Below are 18,139 nucleotides of genomic sequence, written 5' to 3'. Positions count from 1 at the left end.
CTCCCCCTGTTTTCAGGGGATGACTGTCCCTTACAGAACTACTGCACTTGCTACTTATTTATGTCCTGTTTATCCAAACTGCATTTTCTGACAGGCCAATGCTGCGATCAGATTCATCCCACAACAAACCAACCTGCAACTTTTAAGTTCTTTTGTATTACACCTGCTCTAATATGTCATATTACTTTAGCACACAGCAGGTTGAGCCTTTCTTCCACAGTAATAATGGTTTAAGTGGAGCTTCGACCTGCTCCGGCCCCATGGCTACATCATTGGTTGTTCCAGTGTTTGAACACATGCAATTTATCAGACAGTCACAAAGCCACTCGTGTGAGAGAACTGATCTGAGCGTGTGTGGGGGGAACCCCACAAAAGAAAATAAGAAACTTTCCACCTTACACCCCCTCAGCTTATTTTGAATACAGATCAGCCTAAGTTGTCACTTCTGCCAACTTTTCCCTCCCCTCCCCACCATACTCAAACTACTGCTTCGGCCTTACTGAAACCTAAAAGGTTTTTAAAGGAAAAGCATAACAAACTAAAACTAGTTTTTGTTTTATTGCTTTGGTTATACCCACCTCAGAGCAATGGTCCTGCTATAAAGAACATAAATACAAACAGCAAGATTACTTGTATTAGGGTAATATTGTAAGCAAGAAAAACAAAATTAATTAGTAAAATTTCATTTCTAGATTCCCAAAAGCCCCATGCCACACTAGCTTGAGTAGACCAGAAGATTTTAAGATTTCAATTATCATCTTGAAGATAATTTGTATCTCAAGATATTAATTGAATCCCTTTTGTATTATTAAATTAAATACCTATAAAATGTATCAGAAAACATTGTTTAACGGGCAAGAAAAATTATGTAAATGGCTTACGGTGAGAACCCCACAACTGCTGGGTACAACTCTACAGGTCCTTAATGAAGGACAGGACAGTGGAGTGCAGAACTGTTCAAGACATTTATGAGCCCTTTTGGGAATTTTATTAGTTGAAGGGGCAGTGTGGGGAAGGAATAGAGCAAGGTCTAGGACAGTAGTGCTGCTTGTGCCATTTGATTAAATGGAGTCTTTTAGGATATCTGGATTGCTTCACAGCAAGAAAGTAGCTGCGAAGTGCTGTGGAGGGAGAACACAGGCTGTGAACACGCTCTTGCTTAGTGCTGGTAAATCGGTGTGGCTTAGATCTTGCTTTGCAACAGAACACTTTGTACCTTTTTGCAACCATGAAGTTCCACAACTAGCATCCAGCCCATTAAATTCCACGACTAGCCCATTAAATTCCACGACTAGCCCATGCAGCCCAGTTTTAGTCTGTGAAGACGCTGGAGGCAGGTCTGGCCTTCACTTTCTGAAGGAGTTGGGTAGAACAAGTAAGTGGTTTTATAACAGCAGATGATTAGTTTTGCAAGCAGCCACCAAGCATCCAAGACATTTATTTACTATTCAAAAGTGTTGATCAAGCTCAAAGACTGCAACATAATAATAATACATACATATTTTTCAACAGAAGCTAGCACAGAAAAATGAGTGTGCTCAGGCAAGAACTAGTAAAAATCAGCTTCTCCAGTTAATTTAATGCACACTTATCATGGAGAGTGACCGAAATAGCAGGGAAAAGGCTCCTTTACTTGCTAGGTTTTAGCCAGGGTAAGTCTATCTAAGCAAATGGAGAAATACTTCTAGGCATATTCAGATGTTTGCATATCTTGAGGGCTTAAGAAAAAGTGGAGCTGCGTTCAGAAAAGCATACACTTCTCCCCATCTCCTGGGACAGTCTCTCCCTTCTCATGTGCTGCGTGCCTGACCTCATATAAAAGACAGGATTTTAGCCATCTATAGGAAGACCATGTACAGCTGGTAAGAGCAGTCCCGAAGTCATCCACAGGAATAGCTGACACTGGAAATAGCAAACTGGCTCCAAACAAGGATATGTAGTTGGGATTTCTTGGATAAAAGTAAAATCTCCGATGGAAAACAAAATCCCGATTACTATGACTACCAGATACCAAAAAAAGTGCACGACAGCTCTGAGAACTTACGCTTGGTCAACTATTAGAGGGACAGATGTGCACATTTAGAAGCAACACCACCACTTACAGAACACACATGGCAGCAGCACAGAAGAGTAAGGAATCACCTACATGCCTGCCAGCAAATCTTTCCAGCAGTTGAAGATATATATATAAGCTGTACCAATTGCACAATATTTTCAAATAATTCATATTCGAGCCAGAGTCACCTTGTAGGGCTACAGAGACTAGACTGTCAAGAGGAAAACAAATGTACAGCACCTATTATGATGTTGATGTAAGAAAACTATAATAAGAAAGCAGCAGCAGCAGCATAAGAAATACCTGTCCATCAGAGAGGTAACAGATAGCCTGATGCAGGGATATGTCTGATATGTCTTAGTATTGCAGAAGTGACTAATAGCATAGAAATGCTTTAAACAGTAAAGCAGGAGTTACTCTTCACATACAAAAAGACTTGGTTCTGTTAAGATACCAAATGCTGTTGAAGTACTATTCTTCAAACTCAGCCTTGAAAAGATGTACAGTGTCACCAGAACAGCCAGAGACACCCACTTTTTGGGGCAATATACTGGACCTTCCCTTCATTGCAATCTAACTACGCTTCTCTACAGCCTACTGCAAACACAAACATACACGAGAATCAGGTGAAAAAACTGAAGTACTACCTCATACGTGACCCCAGTCGTCTTTGAAGCATATATATATTTAAAACCCCTCAATATCAATTAAAAAAAAAAAAAAAATCAAATACAAGTTGTTTGTGCAAACAAGTTTATCCACATCAAACTTTCTTCATTAAAAAGCTTTCCTTCTGTATGGCTCTTTCCTCCCACCAGTATTTTCTTTTGCTTTTTGAGCTTGTTATGATTCAGTGACAAGATCCATGAATGCGTAACAGTCTCAACATGATATGCAGCTTTCTTTCAGATGTTTGGCTTGAAAAATCCAGGATGTCCTCTGCAAATATATCCAGAAGAGTTCATGAACTTATCTCAATCATATTTTGAATTAGCAGAAGACACAAACATTGAAAACCTTTTTTTATTATCTTGACAAGAAAAAAAGAAGGCTCTCATTCTGGGTTGTTGTGTTCGTTATTTGACTCCATACATGTTCCTTGTACCTCTTACATAAATAATCTGTACTGGCCCTAAGTAACAGATAATCAGTAAGTGTAATATACATTGAATCAGGAATGTCTACACTTAATCAAGTTGTCACAAAAAAATTCTTTCTATTCAAATCAATCAAGTTCTTTTAAAAACCATTATTCCACTGTTCAAAGATTACTCATACTTATTGCAGACTAATTTAATCTCACATATTGTTCATAAGGTGGCTTTGCATTTTAAATAACTTTGTCTTTGCCAAAACGACCGTGAAATCAGTCATGTCACTTATATAGTTTTCTCCAATTCCATAGTTTTATTGCCTAAATTTACTCAGAAGAAAGCATTCACCAGTGCTTTGATTGCCACGAAGCAAAATATACCTAAAGACCTACAGATAAAACAGTAAAACTCTACCTTTTTTTTTTTTTATTTAAGTTAGGAGAATTCAAACACACCATCAATTATAATATCTGTTCTTTACAATAAAGAATACCACACCAAAGAACAGTTATTTAGTCACAGCATCAAGAGCCATTTTGGTAGCTGAAGAGCAAGCAGCTGCACGAGTTTCTAAATGCATTAAAGCATCTTCATAGCTCCTCCAAACTAAATTACTTGAAAAAAATTTCTAAAATTTAATCATACCTGTTCTCTTTGTTGCAGTAATCAGTGAAATCACTTTCATATCTTGTAGTATTTCCTGGCTTGGTCTCCATTTCCTTGGCTTTAGAAGAGTCTACTTTATGATTGTACTTGGACAGAATCTACAGAAAACATGAAAAGGGAATAAAAATAATTATCTAAAGAACTCAAAACGAGATTACAGTTTATACATTTTTAATAAGTAGCAGAGAACTCTTTCTTTTTGAAGAACAAAATTTGATAGAACTAAGCCCTTTTAATTATTATTTTGATATTAAAACTATTTAGGAAAAAAAAAGTATATTAGCTAACCTGTAGAACATCATCTGGTATCCTTGTTATTTCTGGAGGTGGAGGAGTATTAAGTAACTGATCATAGTGTTTTATTTTGGGAGGAGAAGGGTCTTCAAAATGTTTAAGATACTCATCAGAGCTCACAGCAAAAGGAATACTATCTTCTACGTATTGTTTATCTGTTGCATCATTCTTGGTCACCGACTCAATCTTTTCCCCCTGCTTTACCTGCTGCAAAAAAGGTATTTAATGCCTTCAGTTAATTTACTTACTGTAGGTAAAGTATTTAATAAGTGTTCTTAGAAAATTACCATTAGAAAGATCTTCTACAATGACATAAGAAAATGTAGTATTTGAAAAGAATCCCAAACTGCTTGTGGCAAAAAGTGCGTCAAAATGTACATAATTGCTATTTACTACCTTAGCTTCTGTCTTTAGCCATCTTGTTTCAAAATCTGGAAACTGCGGTGTTTGTGTATGAGTGGGAAGAGGCAGTTCATTTGTCTCTGGTGACCTTGATAATGTGCTATTTGTTCTGGAAGGGGTTTTCACATCAGGAGTACAGAACACAAGTATCATAGGAGAAGCCATCCAGTCAGCTGCTGAAATTAGGGGGTGAGGGTGGGGTAAAAGTAAGAACATATACTTATACACACATATATAAACACAGTATCAGCTCCAGTGCCCCAGTTTAGTTTTCTAAGTCTATTAGCTTTTCATAGATTTTTTTCACAGATTATGGGAGACAGTGTCAAAAGCCTTGCTAAAATCGAGGTAGACAACATACACTGCTCTCCCCTCATCTACCCAGCCAGTCATGCCATCGTAGAAGGTTATCATGATTTCCTTTTAGTGAATCCATGTTGACCACTCCCAATAACTTTCTTTTCTTCCACATGCTCAGAGATGACATCCATTTCAAATAAGTTGCAGTTACAAAATGATGAATCCCTCTGCACAATTCTAGATGGATATGAGTTCTTCTAATGAGCAAAGATTTATACCAAAGTGAGAAACTTTCCCATAGAAGCCACCAACATTTCATTTTCTAGACATTAGTACTCATAGAATGAACGGGCTTGAATTAATTATATTTAACAAGAAACACCGTTTAAAAGTTTATCATGTCTTTATAATGCATTTACACATGCCTTATGTAAAAAATGCATATGTATATTTATTTCACATATTTTTAACTTACCATTCTCAGCTGTCAGCTGTGGTTTTGACCCAGGAGTAACCATGATTTTCCTGGATGTCATTTCTGGTACGTTCACTTCACGATCATCTTTTTTAACCAACCTAAAAACCAAACCCCTCAATTAGCTCTTAAGTAATATGAAGAAATCACAGTTAAAGGAATACAGTCAACCTGATCACTTTTCTAGTATTTGTTCATCAACATGCAAGTCAAAAAATCATTTTCCTCAAAGATGATTTTTTCATAGATTTTCCATCTCCGATTCTACTGCAGCAATTTGTAGCATGCAGATGTTCAGTCCATCCACAAATTATCAAATACCCTAAGATTTCAATCCAAGGCACAAAAAAAAACCCCAACAAACAAAACAAAGAAAAAGTGTTCAGGGTAGGATCAATTTTCTTTGTCCAAAATGATCAATTCTGAGCTAGGGGTACAGTCTGTTTTATTTTGAATTGCCTGTTACCTACAAAATTCTGAACAAGAGGAAATGTTTTTGGCTTTTAACCCACTAACATTATTGTGAACACTAAAAGATTTTTAATTCCATTTTTAAGTTTGAATAAGATCACTTATGTTAATCTCTAGCTGACTTCAGAGTGAAAAGCCATTTAATACCAATTCCACAAAACTATAAACTGAAATTTTTAAAATTCTTTTTTCATATCCAAAATATTGTAGTGGAAGAAGGGTGTAGACAGTTAGGAGACAATACCAGAAAAAAAGAGGAAGCTTACCTAAACTTTACACAAAAGTGTGTCTATAAGAAAATTATTTCAAATGTTTAAAAAGTTATCTTAACTATGAGAACCAGATATAGAGCTTCTCTACAAAAAGCTGAAGCTTAAAAAACACAATAATAATCCATCTGAGGCAGTATATTTTACTTAGATGAACACAGATCAAGTTTTGAGTTAAAAAAAAAACACATAATTTTTTTTTCCAAGTAAGTAAGTTTTGCCTTGGAAGTATTATAGATACCCGAAACCATTTTTTAGTTTTTACAACTGAGAAGAACAAGTATAACAAACACTTCTGTTCAGGTACTTCTTCCCCTCCCCTCCCCTCTTCTTTCCTAATTACTTTTGGTTTCAGTTTTGTAGTAGGTGCACCGAAGTACATTGTTCTTTTCACCTGCTTCAAAACTGAACAGCACAGTTTGAGTTGAGGTCTACTAAATATTTTTAAGAATTTTTAAAGTGTTTCTCACACAATGCACAGCTGCTAGACAGATTTCAGCTAGGTGCAAGACCTGGCTGACACAAGCAAGGCATACGGAAGCACAGGGCTGTGTCCAAGAAAGTCAGAATTATTACCTGTCTTTGTACCTGGAAACTACAGGTATAACGCTACCTCATTTGTACTAGTGGGGTTTTTTTGCTTATCTGATCCTCAGGGAGGAGATTCTGCCCATTACACAGTGAAAAAATAGCTTTCTTATTATTAATTTTTAATTTGCTGGCTTAGTGTTCTGCTCAATTAACATGATGAGCTTTCTAACCAAGATGCGAGATGAGCGCTTTTTTGAAGTAACAAGCTGTTTAATTGTTTCAACCTCTCTGATCAAACTGCCAGCTAACTCTAACTTATTGATGCAAAATAAACAAATAAGCTAAAAGACAGTTAAACAACATTTTAACTTTAATGACTTAATGTCACGACCTCTCATATATGCCACTAATTCTGAATCCATACACAGCTTTAACTTTAGTCACAATTAGTGTGTGCCCATCTGTTTTGGTCATTAACAACGATGATGTGTTAAAAAGCAATCATGCTACAACTAATTCTAGGCAGAATTTTAATATTAGCATTAAAGTAGGGAAGACTGCTAGTGTGATTTTTTTTTTTGGTATTATATATAAATATTGCTAGTAGACTGTCTAATCATTTCACCAGAAGCCACAGAAATAGAACCTACATTTGTGGATGTATCCATTTATAAATTACAGCCATAATTAAAACTGAAGATCACATTTAAAACAGTTCTTATTAAACAGGAAAAATAGTACAAAACCACAAAAAGTTATAGATAGCAAAAGAACTTAAATTGTGCAATAAACTGAAACTATATTCAAAATATTATCAAAGGAACAATTTTTGAATTAGTATCTTTCAGGATTCAGTAAAAGTTTTCCTGTTATTACAATTCACATACTACAAAGTTTTGTAGATGTTATCGTATTTACATAACTTTTCAAAGGGAGATATCCCAAAACTACTTTAAAAGAAAACGGGTATTTTCACTTTCACTTTTCTTCCCAGTAGTCTTAAAATTACACTCAAAATTTAACCATTGCAGTAAACTGGATCTTTGGGGGACAAAGTCACTTAAATTGGTATGGTTCCGAAGAACTTCACACCTGTGCCTATATTGCAAATATCAGGGATTAAAAAAAAAAAAAAAAAAGCCAAATTATTACTTCCACTACTTATTTTGAATGTTGGGTTTTTTTAACAATTTCTTTAAATACCACAAATTTAGCTGCTGAACAGTGAGTTTCTTTTAAATACTGTTAGCTTTTAAAGCTGAATGTGTTGCTAATACTAACATGACCTAACCACCTTACCTTAGAAGTACAGAAAAATATTTCTACTGCTAAGGTGTTTTACACCTCACTGCTGCAAATTCTTTTCTTTAATTTTAATTAGAACAGTGAAAATATGGAGATGTCTTTTCAATAGAAGACTGGAGATAAAAAAAAAAAAAAAAAAAAGAGTAACTACTTGTAAGGTTGTAAGGTGGGGCTGGATAATGTAAGAGATAATACACTGTTTCTACAATGAGGGATTTTACAGAGTGCTTTATAAGTTTTTTTCTGGGTCTATATTCCTAAAGGTTTTGAAACCTTTAAATTGGCTGTGCAAGGTAACACGTACTGCAAACAACACGTCCTCAAATCCAAATTCAAGGTTAAGAAAAGCAGAAGATCACAGATATACTGTACATTTTCCCTTTGAAAATAGTGTATGGAAGATTCTTATCATGGTGCAGAAGGAGTATATCAGAGAGGTGTTTCTTGGCAGCATTTGGCACTGCAAAGGGTACATGAAAAGACACGTAGAGAGTTGAATAAAGACACAGGACTAACCAGCTTGTAGATAATAACATATGACCTGCTTGAAGAAAAAGAGAAGGGCAATAGCAGCAAGAAATTAGTACAGCAAGAAGGAACTACAGGAAATTCAGTAGAGAAACAATGTGAACTTCAGTAATTTACTTACTTCTTGCTTGTCTGAGCAGCTTTACGAATAAGTGACATCGTGAAATCTTCATTCATGCACATGGTACGTTCACTAACGCCAAAGCGTTCAAGTTTTGGTGTTACACACTCAAAATCATCCATCCTTAGCATACATTTTTGTGTTTTGGGTAAAATACAGGGGCTTTGTTTATTTAGAGGAGTTCTGTTTGCATTTTCTTGATGTGCATTTGTTGCATGTTGTCCTTTCACTGCACTCCAAGGCCTGGAGAAAGCATATTGTGAAAGACCAAAATCAGAAAGCTGGGGGTTACGCAGTGGGTCTTTGGGCACCAGTGGCTTCTCAGTACAAGCAGGAAGATTAGGTACATCATCTGTTTTTTCTTCATCAGGTTTATTCTGGACAGACACTGTCGAATCACTGTTAACTTCTTCCTCCTCTTCTGTTTGAGAAAAGTAATTAAAAAAAAGTTATGTCAGAAGTTTCTGTTTTAAGAATTTATGAAATAAAATTGGGACACCCTCCCCCCCAATTTATTATTTAAAAAAAATAGACTCCTCCTTTCATTTTAAAGCATTGAACCTGAAGATAAAACAGATATCAAAAGCTCATATCAGGCTAAGCTGTATTTATAATATAGATCACACATTTACGGAATTTCACTCTCTTGGTAAATATTATTTCTAGGGAAAATTAAATTCGAAAGATTTTTACACAAGTGTATTTTTAGTAGAATTCATCTCCCTGCATGTAGCAGGCAGGAAGTGCTAATCTTAAATATATTTATTTGTTTTTGTTTCAGTGCAAGAGTGGATATTTATTAAAAATGTACAACAGAAATGACAATGAAAACAAAGTCTGTGTAGAACTGAAATGTTTTTGTGGAAGAGCAAAGGCAGCATACAGTACTGGAATGCTCATTCTTCAGAAAAACGATACTGAAGAAAGGTTATGAAGCAGCAACTAAAAAGTCATGAGAGGGTCAGTTTTTAGATAGCAAGAAGAGTCCCCTGCAGAAATAAGCAAGTGTGTAATTTGTACATTTCTGTAGTTAGTTAAACTGAAACACCCCAAAACATTTGTGAGTTTCTGCACCACACAAGAAGCAGAGGGTGAAAAAAAGCTATTTAAAATAATATGGCAGAGGCATTACCTTTTTGTGTGTATTGGTATTACATATTCAGATACACTTAAAAATACATCTTACAATAAATTAACCTTTTAGCTCTGTTTGGAATCTTCTTTAAAGGCAGAGAGACACAGGAAGGAAGGTACTATAAAATTAGAGCCTTCTGCCACATCTTTGTAAAACAGTTGTAGTAGCTTAATTCGGAGGTGAATATGGTCCACAACCAAAATTCACAATTTTTTTTTGTGTGTGATGACTGGATAGTGCCCAGGGGAATGTTAAGGCATGTGCTGCCAAAGGCTTCTTGAAGATTGATTGGGCCCTTGATACCAAAAAGGGTATGATATAGCACTGACAGTTATAGTATTTTAAACTCATTTGACATTTCTCGATTTTTCACACAGGTGCACGTGCACTTTCTCACTGGAATAAGGATCTTCCCCTCCCCCCCCAATCGATCAAGCTACTGCTTCTTCGTAGATTCCCACGTCACCTAATCCCTGTACGTGCTTCTTTTGTCCCATTTCTGCTGCGCAGCGTATTATTTTAAGATTTTCTCTGTGATTATTTAAGTTACTCAAATATGAGTACAAACCAGTTTAGATGCATCTCCAATCTATTCCCATGCATGAGAAGCCAAAGCAGCATAATACTCTTGGTTATCAAACCATGTTTGCTAACAGGTTTTCCGAGTATAACTATTAGTGCAGGAAAAAAAAAAACAAACCAAAACATATGCTAACTTAAAAGCACACCAGGAGAACTGAATCTAGTTGAAGTTTTTGTATTTTGGTTTAATCTTATGGTACCAGTGACAACAGAGTCTTTTACCCTCTGGATACTATTATGAAGCAATCAACATAAAATGTACTTGATCTCTTAATTAATAGAAATATACAAGTAGCTAAAGAGCAACATGTAGAAAATTACATTTGCCTTCACATACTGTATTGCCAAGAAATATTACCTGTAGAGTCTTTGATACGTGGTTTGTAGCCATATTTCTGGAACAGCTCTCTTATTTTTCCAAGATCTGCTGCATTTCTTTGCATCAGTATTTCACTTGCCTTCATAAAGTCATTAATTGCTTGTTTTTCAGAGCAACTCTTACCAAGACTGGCATTAACCTCTTCCTTTGGGGGCACAGGCAAGGAGGGAAAAGTAAAAATACTGGTTTTCAAATCATCACATGGTAGTTGTTTACACAAGAAGTGTTTTGGGAATAAGTATTGAACTTCAATTCAGACAAGGATAAGCAGCATATTTAGGTCTTATCTATACCTGAAAACTAGGTTATAAAATATCAGGAATATATAGGGCATGTGTACAAAAACTTACAAAAGTTAAACTAAGATGACAGTTCACAGTATGATAACTACTTACGGGTAACATCTCAACCAAAAATATATGCTTTTACTCCATTAAAATATGAGATAACAGCGATTAGTTTGGACTTTTACTTCCCTATGTACAAAGAACTTGTGCAGAGCAGGTGGTAAACCTGAAGTTTATATCCTAGCTTACCTCCCAATTATTTCTACATTTGCTCATTTCTAGAGCCCATTTTTCCTACTTCTATGAAAGAAATGAACATTATTCACAAGTTTAGCGGCTGAAGGCGCTGAAACTTCTGTGAAGGTTTTCTTTATTCTAAGTGCTAGTCATTGAACACAGGCAAGCATACCTCTTCTCTAGGGAGCTGCTGCTCCTAAACCCTTCTCCCTTGTACCTAAGCCTTGGTGCAGCTACAACTTCCCTGTTACCTTTGTCTCCTGCTGGTGCAAGTGACAAAAATGATTACAAACTAATAAACAGTGCTAAATCTACTGTAAGTCACCCAAAAGTTTTTGGGTACTACCCTGTCATCCACAGCCATTACAAGCATGTGGAGATAAATGAATAAAAGTAAGGGTCAGAACTACTGACTAATATAGTTGTATTGTGGCTTAATGATCAATACAGAACTATAAGTTTGTGGAACTCCCACCCCCCACAGTTTTTCAAGAAGGAAGTGAGTTAAGATGTTTACCTTCAGAGTTCTGATTTCACAATGGAGGTCATGCAAGACTCTTATTGGAGATTCATCTTCATAGTCTTTGATATGCATGTTCACATAAGAGAGTTCGGAAAGAAAACAGGGGTATCAGTATTTTAGTGTGCATGTACATTCTATATCAGAATATAATCTCCTATATTAGAGATGCTGGAGTCATATGTTAGAGAAAGAGTCAGGACAGAGAAAACCAAACAGAAACTAGTTCATATCATGTACCTTGCACAGCATGAGACTGCAGTTTGTACAGTATGTTAAACTACACAGAGAAACTGCACAGGCTTCCATTTTACTGTTGCAGCTAATACTGTAAAAATTAATGTATAGCAGATATTGGTAGAATAGGTAGGACCCTGGGCTGTCAAGGATTATTTATGCTAAATTCTTATCCTTAAAGAGCTTGAACTTGAAATAATAATAAAAATTGAAAAAAGCAATAGAGACACCACTGAAAAACACTGTTCAACAAAAAGCTGAATTCTTCCACCGTATTTGCACGTGGGCAGATGTTATATACATGCAGCAGCCATTACTTCTTTCACTACAAATCAAGGTTAATGCAAATATGTGTAAAAGAGGACACCTGCTATGTGACAAGCCATGACACAGAGATAAATCCAATTAGAAGCTTGAGCTATCTGTGCAAAAATAAAACAAGCCCTGCAAATGTGTTTTCCTGTCTTGATCCATGAAGAGTAAAAGAATGTGATTTCCCATACATTCCGTTTTTCCCGTGACAAAAGCTCACCTACACACCCACAAAGGAGGTCAGAGAAACAATGATAAGAGGAGCCCAAATAACACCCTGGCGAGCTACTCCCAGGCCCATCCCTGGAGCCACCTGCACGACAAAGGCCCATCTCCACATGCCCAGAGGAGCACAGGGGCACAATGGCAGGCAGGAATGCAAATCAAGGACTTCCCAGGAACAACTGCTCCCTGGGCTATCTCAGCAGAGCCACCAGCCCCAGCATTCAGGAGTGACATCCATCATAGAATCATAGAGTTGTCTAGGGTGGAAGGGACCTTTAAGATCATGGAGTCCAACCATCTACCTAACACTGCCAGCACCACCACTAAACCATGTCCCTCAGCATCACATCTACCCATCTTTTAAATACCTCCAGGGATGGTGATTCTACTGCTTCCCTGGGCAGCCTGTTCCAATGCTTGACAATCCTTTCGGTGAAGAAATTTTTCCTAATATTCAATCTAAACCTCCCCTGGCGTAACTTGAGGCCATTTCCTCTTGTCCTATCGCTTGTTACCGGAGAGATCGACCCCCACCTTGCTACAACCTCCCTTCAGGTAGTTGCAGAGAGCAATAAGGTCTCCCCTCAGCCTCCTTTTCTCCAGGCTGAAGAACCCCAGTTCCCTCAGCTGCTCCTCATATAATTTGTTCTCCAGACCTTTCACCAGCTTTGTTGCCCTTCTCTGGACACGCTCCAGCACCTCAATGTCCCTCCTGTAGTGAAGGGCCCAAAAACTGAACACAGTACTCGAGGTGGGGCCTTACCGGTGCCAAGCACAGGGGAACAATCACTGCCCTAGTCCTGCTGGCGCTACTGTTCCTGATACAGACCAGGATACCATTGGCCCTCTTGGCCACCTGGGCATCCTGCTGGCTCATATTCAGCCATCTGTTGACCAATATCCTAAAGTCCTCCGCCAGGCAGCTTTCTAGCCACTCTTCCCCAAACCTGCAGCGCTGCCTGGGATTGTCATCGGGAGCAACTCTCCAAATCACCTTCCGAACTCGGGTTCTTGCTGCCTGGGGCTGGGACGGACACGCCAGCAGGAGCCCTGGAGCAGGGTTGCAGCCCTACGAGCAGAAGAGGCCCGGGCAAAGCCCGGGGAAGCCCCAGGAAGAAGACGAGATGAGACGAGGCGAGGCGTGATCTTACCGGTGTCCTCTCGGCGTAGGGCCCGCTCCAGCTGCTTCGCCTCCTTCTCCAGCGTGAGGGCTAGGGCGCGCAGCTTGCCGAAGAACTCCCTTGACACGTCCATCGCCCGCGGGGAAGGGGAGCGCCAGAGGGCCGCCCGAGTTCCCCCTCCCCCCGACTAAGTCCCAGGCCGTGCGAACGGCCGTTAGCGACTGCCCTGCAGCCGGGAGCGACCCTGAGGAGAGGAGAAGAAAGGCGAGCCAGGCCGCCTGCTGCCTACGGCGGACGGTTACTGCCCGCCGCCAGCTTCGAACCGCAGGAAGCGCGCGCCTCATTGGCACCGCCAGGCCCCGCCCGCCCAACGCGAGCTCTCACAAGAACTCGCGAGATATGCCGCTCGTCGCCGTCCGCCGCCATCTTGCTTCCTAGCTGTGGGGGTTGGAGCTGTCACCGGAGCCGGTGAGTGAGGCTAGAGGGGAGCGGGGCTGTGGCATCTCACAGCGCTTTTTCGTCCCGAGCGTGGGATGGGCTGGGCTGGCTCTGAACCGGGAGATAACCCGGGTGGGGAGCGGGCGGGGGATCCTTTTCCCCGGGCAGCAGCGCTCCGCCGCGCGGGCCGAGCTCTACCTGGAGCTGTCGGGTGCCTGGCGGCCCGGGTGGCTCCGGTGGCACGGGAGAGCTTCGGTGGGCAGCTGTGCCGCGTCGCCCGTCGGGCTCGATCCTCTGTGGAGGGTGGAGCGGGCGCAGGCCCGAGGGTGAGCGGCCGGCGCTGCCGTGGAGACGGGCGGTTCTGCCCTGCCGTCCCCTGCCCGGAGGAGAACCGGAGGCCGAGGCAGCAGTGCCCCCGCCAAGCCTCACGGCTTCGGTTCACGGAAGGTCACTGGACCAGAGCGTGGAACAGCAGCGTGTGGTTGCACCACGGGACCAGGGTATGGCGGGGTGGCTTTTCTCGGCAGTAGTGCTGGTTTGTGCCGCGTTTAAGTGCTTGGCTGACTTGTTAGTTGATGAAGATATAGTGTAATGACAGGCCTAGGAGTTAAGCATGTTTTGGACTAATAAGCAGGTTATTGAGGAGCACGTGTGTCAAATCTAAATGTAGCTTGGTCTTTCTTGCCTCTTTGACGCACCTCTGTATTATGCTGGATGCTGTATTTGTGCTGTCTGCTTAACACTAGTTGGTCTAATATAGGACGTTGTTTTTCTCTACAAACCTGATTTCCCATAGTTCAAAACCAAGACTAGATAATTGTATTCTAGTAAGTTTATGGAGTGACTGTAGTTAAAAACTTAAAACTGAGGAAAGGCCAGATCTAGATCTAGCAGATGGACCTGGAAATGCTCCCTGTTTTGACAACGCACTTAGCTATTTGAGGAAGGAATGAATGAAGTGAATGCTTTGGGACTGGATTTTTCAGAAATAATTTATGGAGGAGATACCTTAATCTCAACATAAGCATAAATGAGTAAACTCTAGCTAAATAAAGATTTCTGTTTCCCTTTTCTGGTCTTAAGTTTCAAATATTTCTGTCATTGTACTCTCTACTGTACATAATGTTTGGTTGTGAGTATCAGGTTCTGAACTTCAAACCAGCCAGCTAAAAGGCAGTGACGTGTGTACAGATTTTTCTTTTTTTTTTTTTTTTAAATCTTTAATTTATGTCCCTAATGTACCAAGCTTTTTATATTTTTGTCTATATTTTAAGGCATAATGTTTTTAACAACAGTATTACTCCGAAAGAGAATTCCTGGAAACCAATGGATTGGAAAATACAGGCGACCAAGAGTGGTTACTCTTTCAATGAAACAAGCAATGATCCGAAGGCTGGAAATTGAAGCAGAGAATGAATATTGGCTGAGTCGACCTTACCTGACACGACAACAGGAGTACAAACATAACACAGAAGAGAGACGTGCAAGATGGGAAGCTTACAAAAGGCTACTGACGGCCAAATTTCCTGAGCATAGATATATGAGCGATCATTTAGACCACTTAAATGTGACAAAAAAGTGGGCATCTTGAATAATACGGTATATTTATAATTGGCACATATTATGCACTACCATGGGATCTGCTGTTGTACCTATTGTGGTAGTTTTGTAATACAGTAAGGGTAGACGACAAATGAGACTTCTTTATGGTATGCAAAATCTTACATTAAATGCAGTTCTACAGAACAGTGTGTGTTTTCTTATTTTTGTCTCTTTAGAAAAAGACAGTTCTTTCTGTGGCTCTCTACCGTCTGCCTGCCTTCTGTTCTTCAGGAGTTTTCCATAACTCAGTGTGAGTTACCAAGTGCAATGATGATGATTTGAACTAGATGTATAGCTTCAATAATTTCCCTTTGAAAGCTAGAATGCACCTGCTCTTTTGAAAGGGATTATATGCTGGTACTGACCAGATGGCTCTTACCGGTCCCTCTCCCTTCTGAAGGGACACTAATGTGAGACAGACTGATGGTACTTACACAGTGCTCGCTTCATCAGGCACGCAAAGACCAAGATGAACTAGAATTACAAAGTTAAGTGTATGAGGCTGGAACTCACGGGAAGATTGTAAAATGTTCTGGTTTTAAACTTTCTGGCAAGAACTGTTGAATTTAAATGCCAGTGTCATTGTCATGTCAGTGTCAACTTGGGTGTTACTGCATTCTCTTACAGAGATTATTTCTGATCCAAAAGGAACATAGCTGAGTGGCGATCTGATTTCTAAGTCACGTTTAGTGTCCTGAAGGAATACAGTCAGCCACAGTTAGAGTTTTTATTTTTTCCCCACTTGAGACCAAGTGACCTGGAGTGAGTGTGATCTTAGGTTTGTTGCAGCTGGAGTGTAAAAACTGGAACTGTTACGAAGTGTTTCCAGGGTAGGCAGTTCTTCTCACTGATCTAATACACACGTGCTACAGCTCAGCAATTTTCAGATTCTTTCACATACTTTTATTAAATTGATGTTGCATTCACTGATTAATTCAAGTGTCAAGTCCGTTCATATTTTATCACTTTGGAAAAGAGGCCTAAAATGGTACAACTTTTTTATTTAAACATGAATTATACTTCAGAGAAGTACGAACGGGTCTGAACGCTGATGTACAAAATCTTGAATGCACTTTCAATGGTTATAAATGACTTAAGATAACATTTATGGAAAAGTATACATATGGGGAAATTGCACAATACAATTAAAACATGAAGGAACTTCCACGCAAAGCAGTGTGAATGTGTATTTAATTCATTTATAAAAGCCCATTTTAAAAAGTTACTTCAAGTATTAAACTATAAATGGCAACATGTTTTCTCTGTGCATAAGACTAGTCCTATCTATAACATAGAAAAAATTAAAATAATTGCATCGTTATTACGTATACCTTTTACACTTCACCTCAAACTTAAATACAGCTCATTACAAGTTTAAGCAGCACTATTAAAAATAACTGTGGAAGCAGAACAGCTGGGACATTGTGATTAGTGCAAATGTTGATGACCCTTGCTAGCAAATACAAAAACAATTGCAGAGATAACCCAGGGGTGTTTAATTCATCCAAGTTAGGAAGGGGACAGGGAGAAAGGGCAGATTTTCACCAGCGGGATTGCTGCCTCTTTCTGTGCTATTTTTGATTGTAAATTGCCATTCAGAAAGATATAAGTTTCTCACAATAAAGCTGATCGCAACAGGTTAAGGGACAGGAGAAATCAGAGAGAAACATGCTAAGCACTAAGTTGTCAGCCAGGCAATGTAAACAGAAGGGAATCTGCCCGCCACCATTAATGCTTTGGTGCCAATAAAGGTGATCCCGATGCTTCATCCCAACACAGCCGCTTGACCGCTGAGCATGTGCTCTCTGTCTCTTGGGGCAGGGGATGTGAAGAAAGATGGGGAAACCCCAAAAAACAAAGAAAGCAATCCTGTAAACATTATCGGTCTTCACTACCTAATGGAAACAAGATTCAAGTAATTGCTGCAGAAAACAAATGGCCAAACACCAGTTTTAATCAGCATTAAAACTAACTACAACTTGCAGCTTCATTACATTTCATGACAGTTATGTAGTTAAGAAAAATGCATATAAAAAGCTGTCTATATATACAAAATAAATTGTTAGAAATGAGTGTAGTAAATGTGTTCAGTGTTGTAACAAATCACTTTATATGCAGCTGCTCTCTTTGGTGCCATTTAGGGATAGAAGAGCCTCTGCCGTTGCATACCTAGCTATTTTTTAGGTACTGTGAAAGATGTGTTCTTGATCTGCACTGAGTTAAAGTAGCTGCTCTTTGGAGCTTCTGTAAATGCATACCTGAATCCCCCAATTATGTACAATTTTAGATGGTGTCCTCAAAGAACATATACTATGAAGCTCAAAGTTTGGGTGTTTTTTTGTTTGGTTTTTTTTTTTTTTTAGTTTTTAATAAATATGGTCAGTCAGTGCTCCAGATCTAGGCAGATCTGGTTAATTTATGTCAGAGTCAGTGCATCTCTTGGTACATCTGCCAGACATCTGCAAACACTGCTTTTTCCTTCCTCTTGGGGCTCTGGTGAGCTACACCCGGACCATACTTCAGCTAGATCAAGAATTTCTTCGAGTGCATAT

At 39.2% G+C, this 18,139-nt stretch overlaps 2 protein-coding genes across 2 annotated transcripts; one reads left to right on the top strand and one right to left on the bottom strand.

The window, feature by feature from the left end:
• Window positions 1–2,806: 2,806 nt before the first annotated feature.
• On the bottom strand, window positions 2,807–13,680 carry SKA3 (spindle and kinetochore associated complex subunit 3; the record flags this gene model as incomplete). The annotated part of the gene is made up of 9 exons (XM_082491144.1): window positions 2,807–2,995; window positions 3,796–3,914; window positions 4,105–4,317; window positions 4,507–4,688; window positions 5,288–5,388; window positions 8,513–8,933; window positions 10,588–10,753; window positions 11,650–11,714; window positions 13,578–13,680. The coding sequence occupies 9 exons, from the start codon at window positions 13,678–13,680 to the stop codon at window positions 2,962–2,964; spliced, it is 1,404 nt and encodes a 467-aa protein (XP_082347270.1). The 3' UTR covers window positions 2,807–2,961.
• Window positions 13,681–13,971: 291 nt separating this feature from the next.
• On the top strand, window positions 13,972–15,731 carry MRPL57 (mitochondrial ribosomal protein L57). Its single transcript, XM_082480518.1, has 2 exons — window positions 13,972–14,015; window positions 15,260–15,731. Exon 2 carries the CDS (start codon window positions 15,265–15,267, stop codon window positions 15,574–15,576), a length of 312 nt encoding a protein of 103 aa, XP_082336644.1. The 5' UTR covers window positions 13,972–14,015; window positions 15,260–15,264; the 3' UTR covers window positions 15,577–15,731.
• Window positions 15,732–18,139: the final 2,408 nt, after the last annotated feature.

This window comes from Vanellus vanellus, assembly GCF_965231255.1.
Source record: "Vanellus vanellus genome assembly, chromosome: 1".
Taxonomy (NCBI): Eukaryota; Metazoa; Chordata; class Aves; order Charadriiformes; family Charadriidae; genus Vanellus; species Vanellus vanellus.
This window is presented reverse-complemented; position numbering and strand designations above follow the sequence as displayed.

What these genes read in the sequence shown, in the direction of transcription:
- MRPL57 (XM_082480518.1), top strand. Translation starts at nt 15,265, where the DNA reads ATGTTTTTAACAACAGTATTACTCCGAAAGAGAATTCCTGGAAACCAA.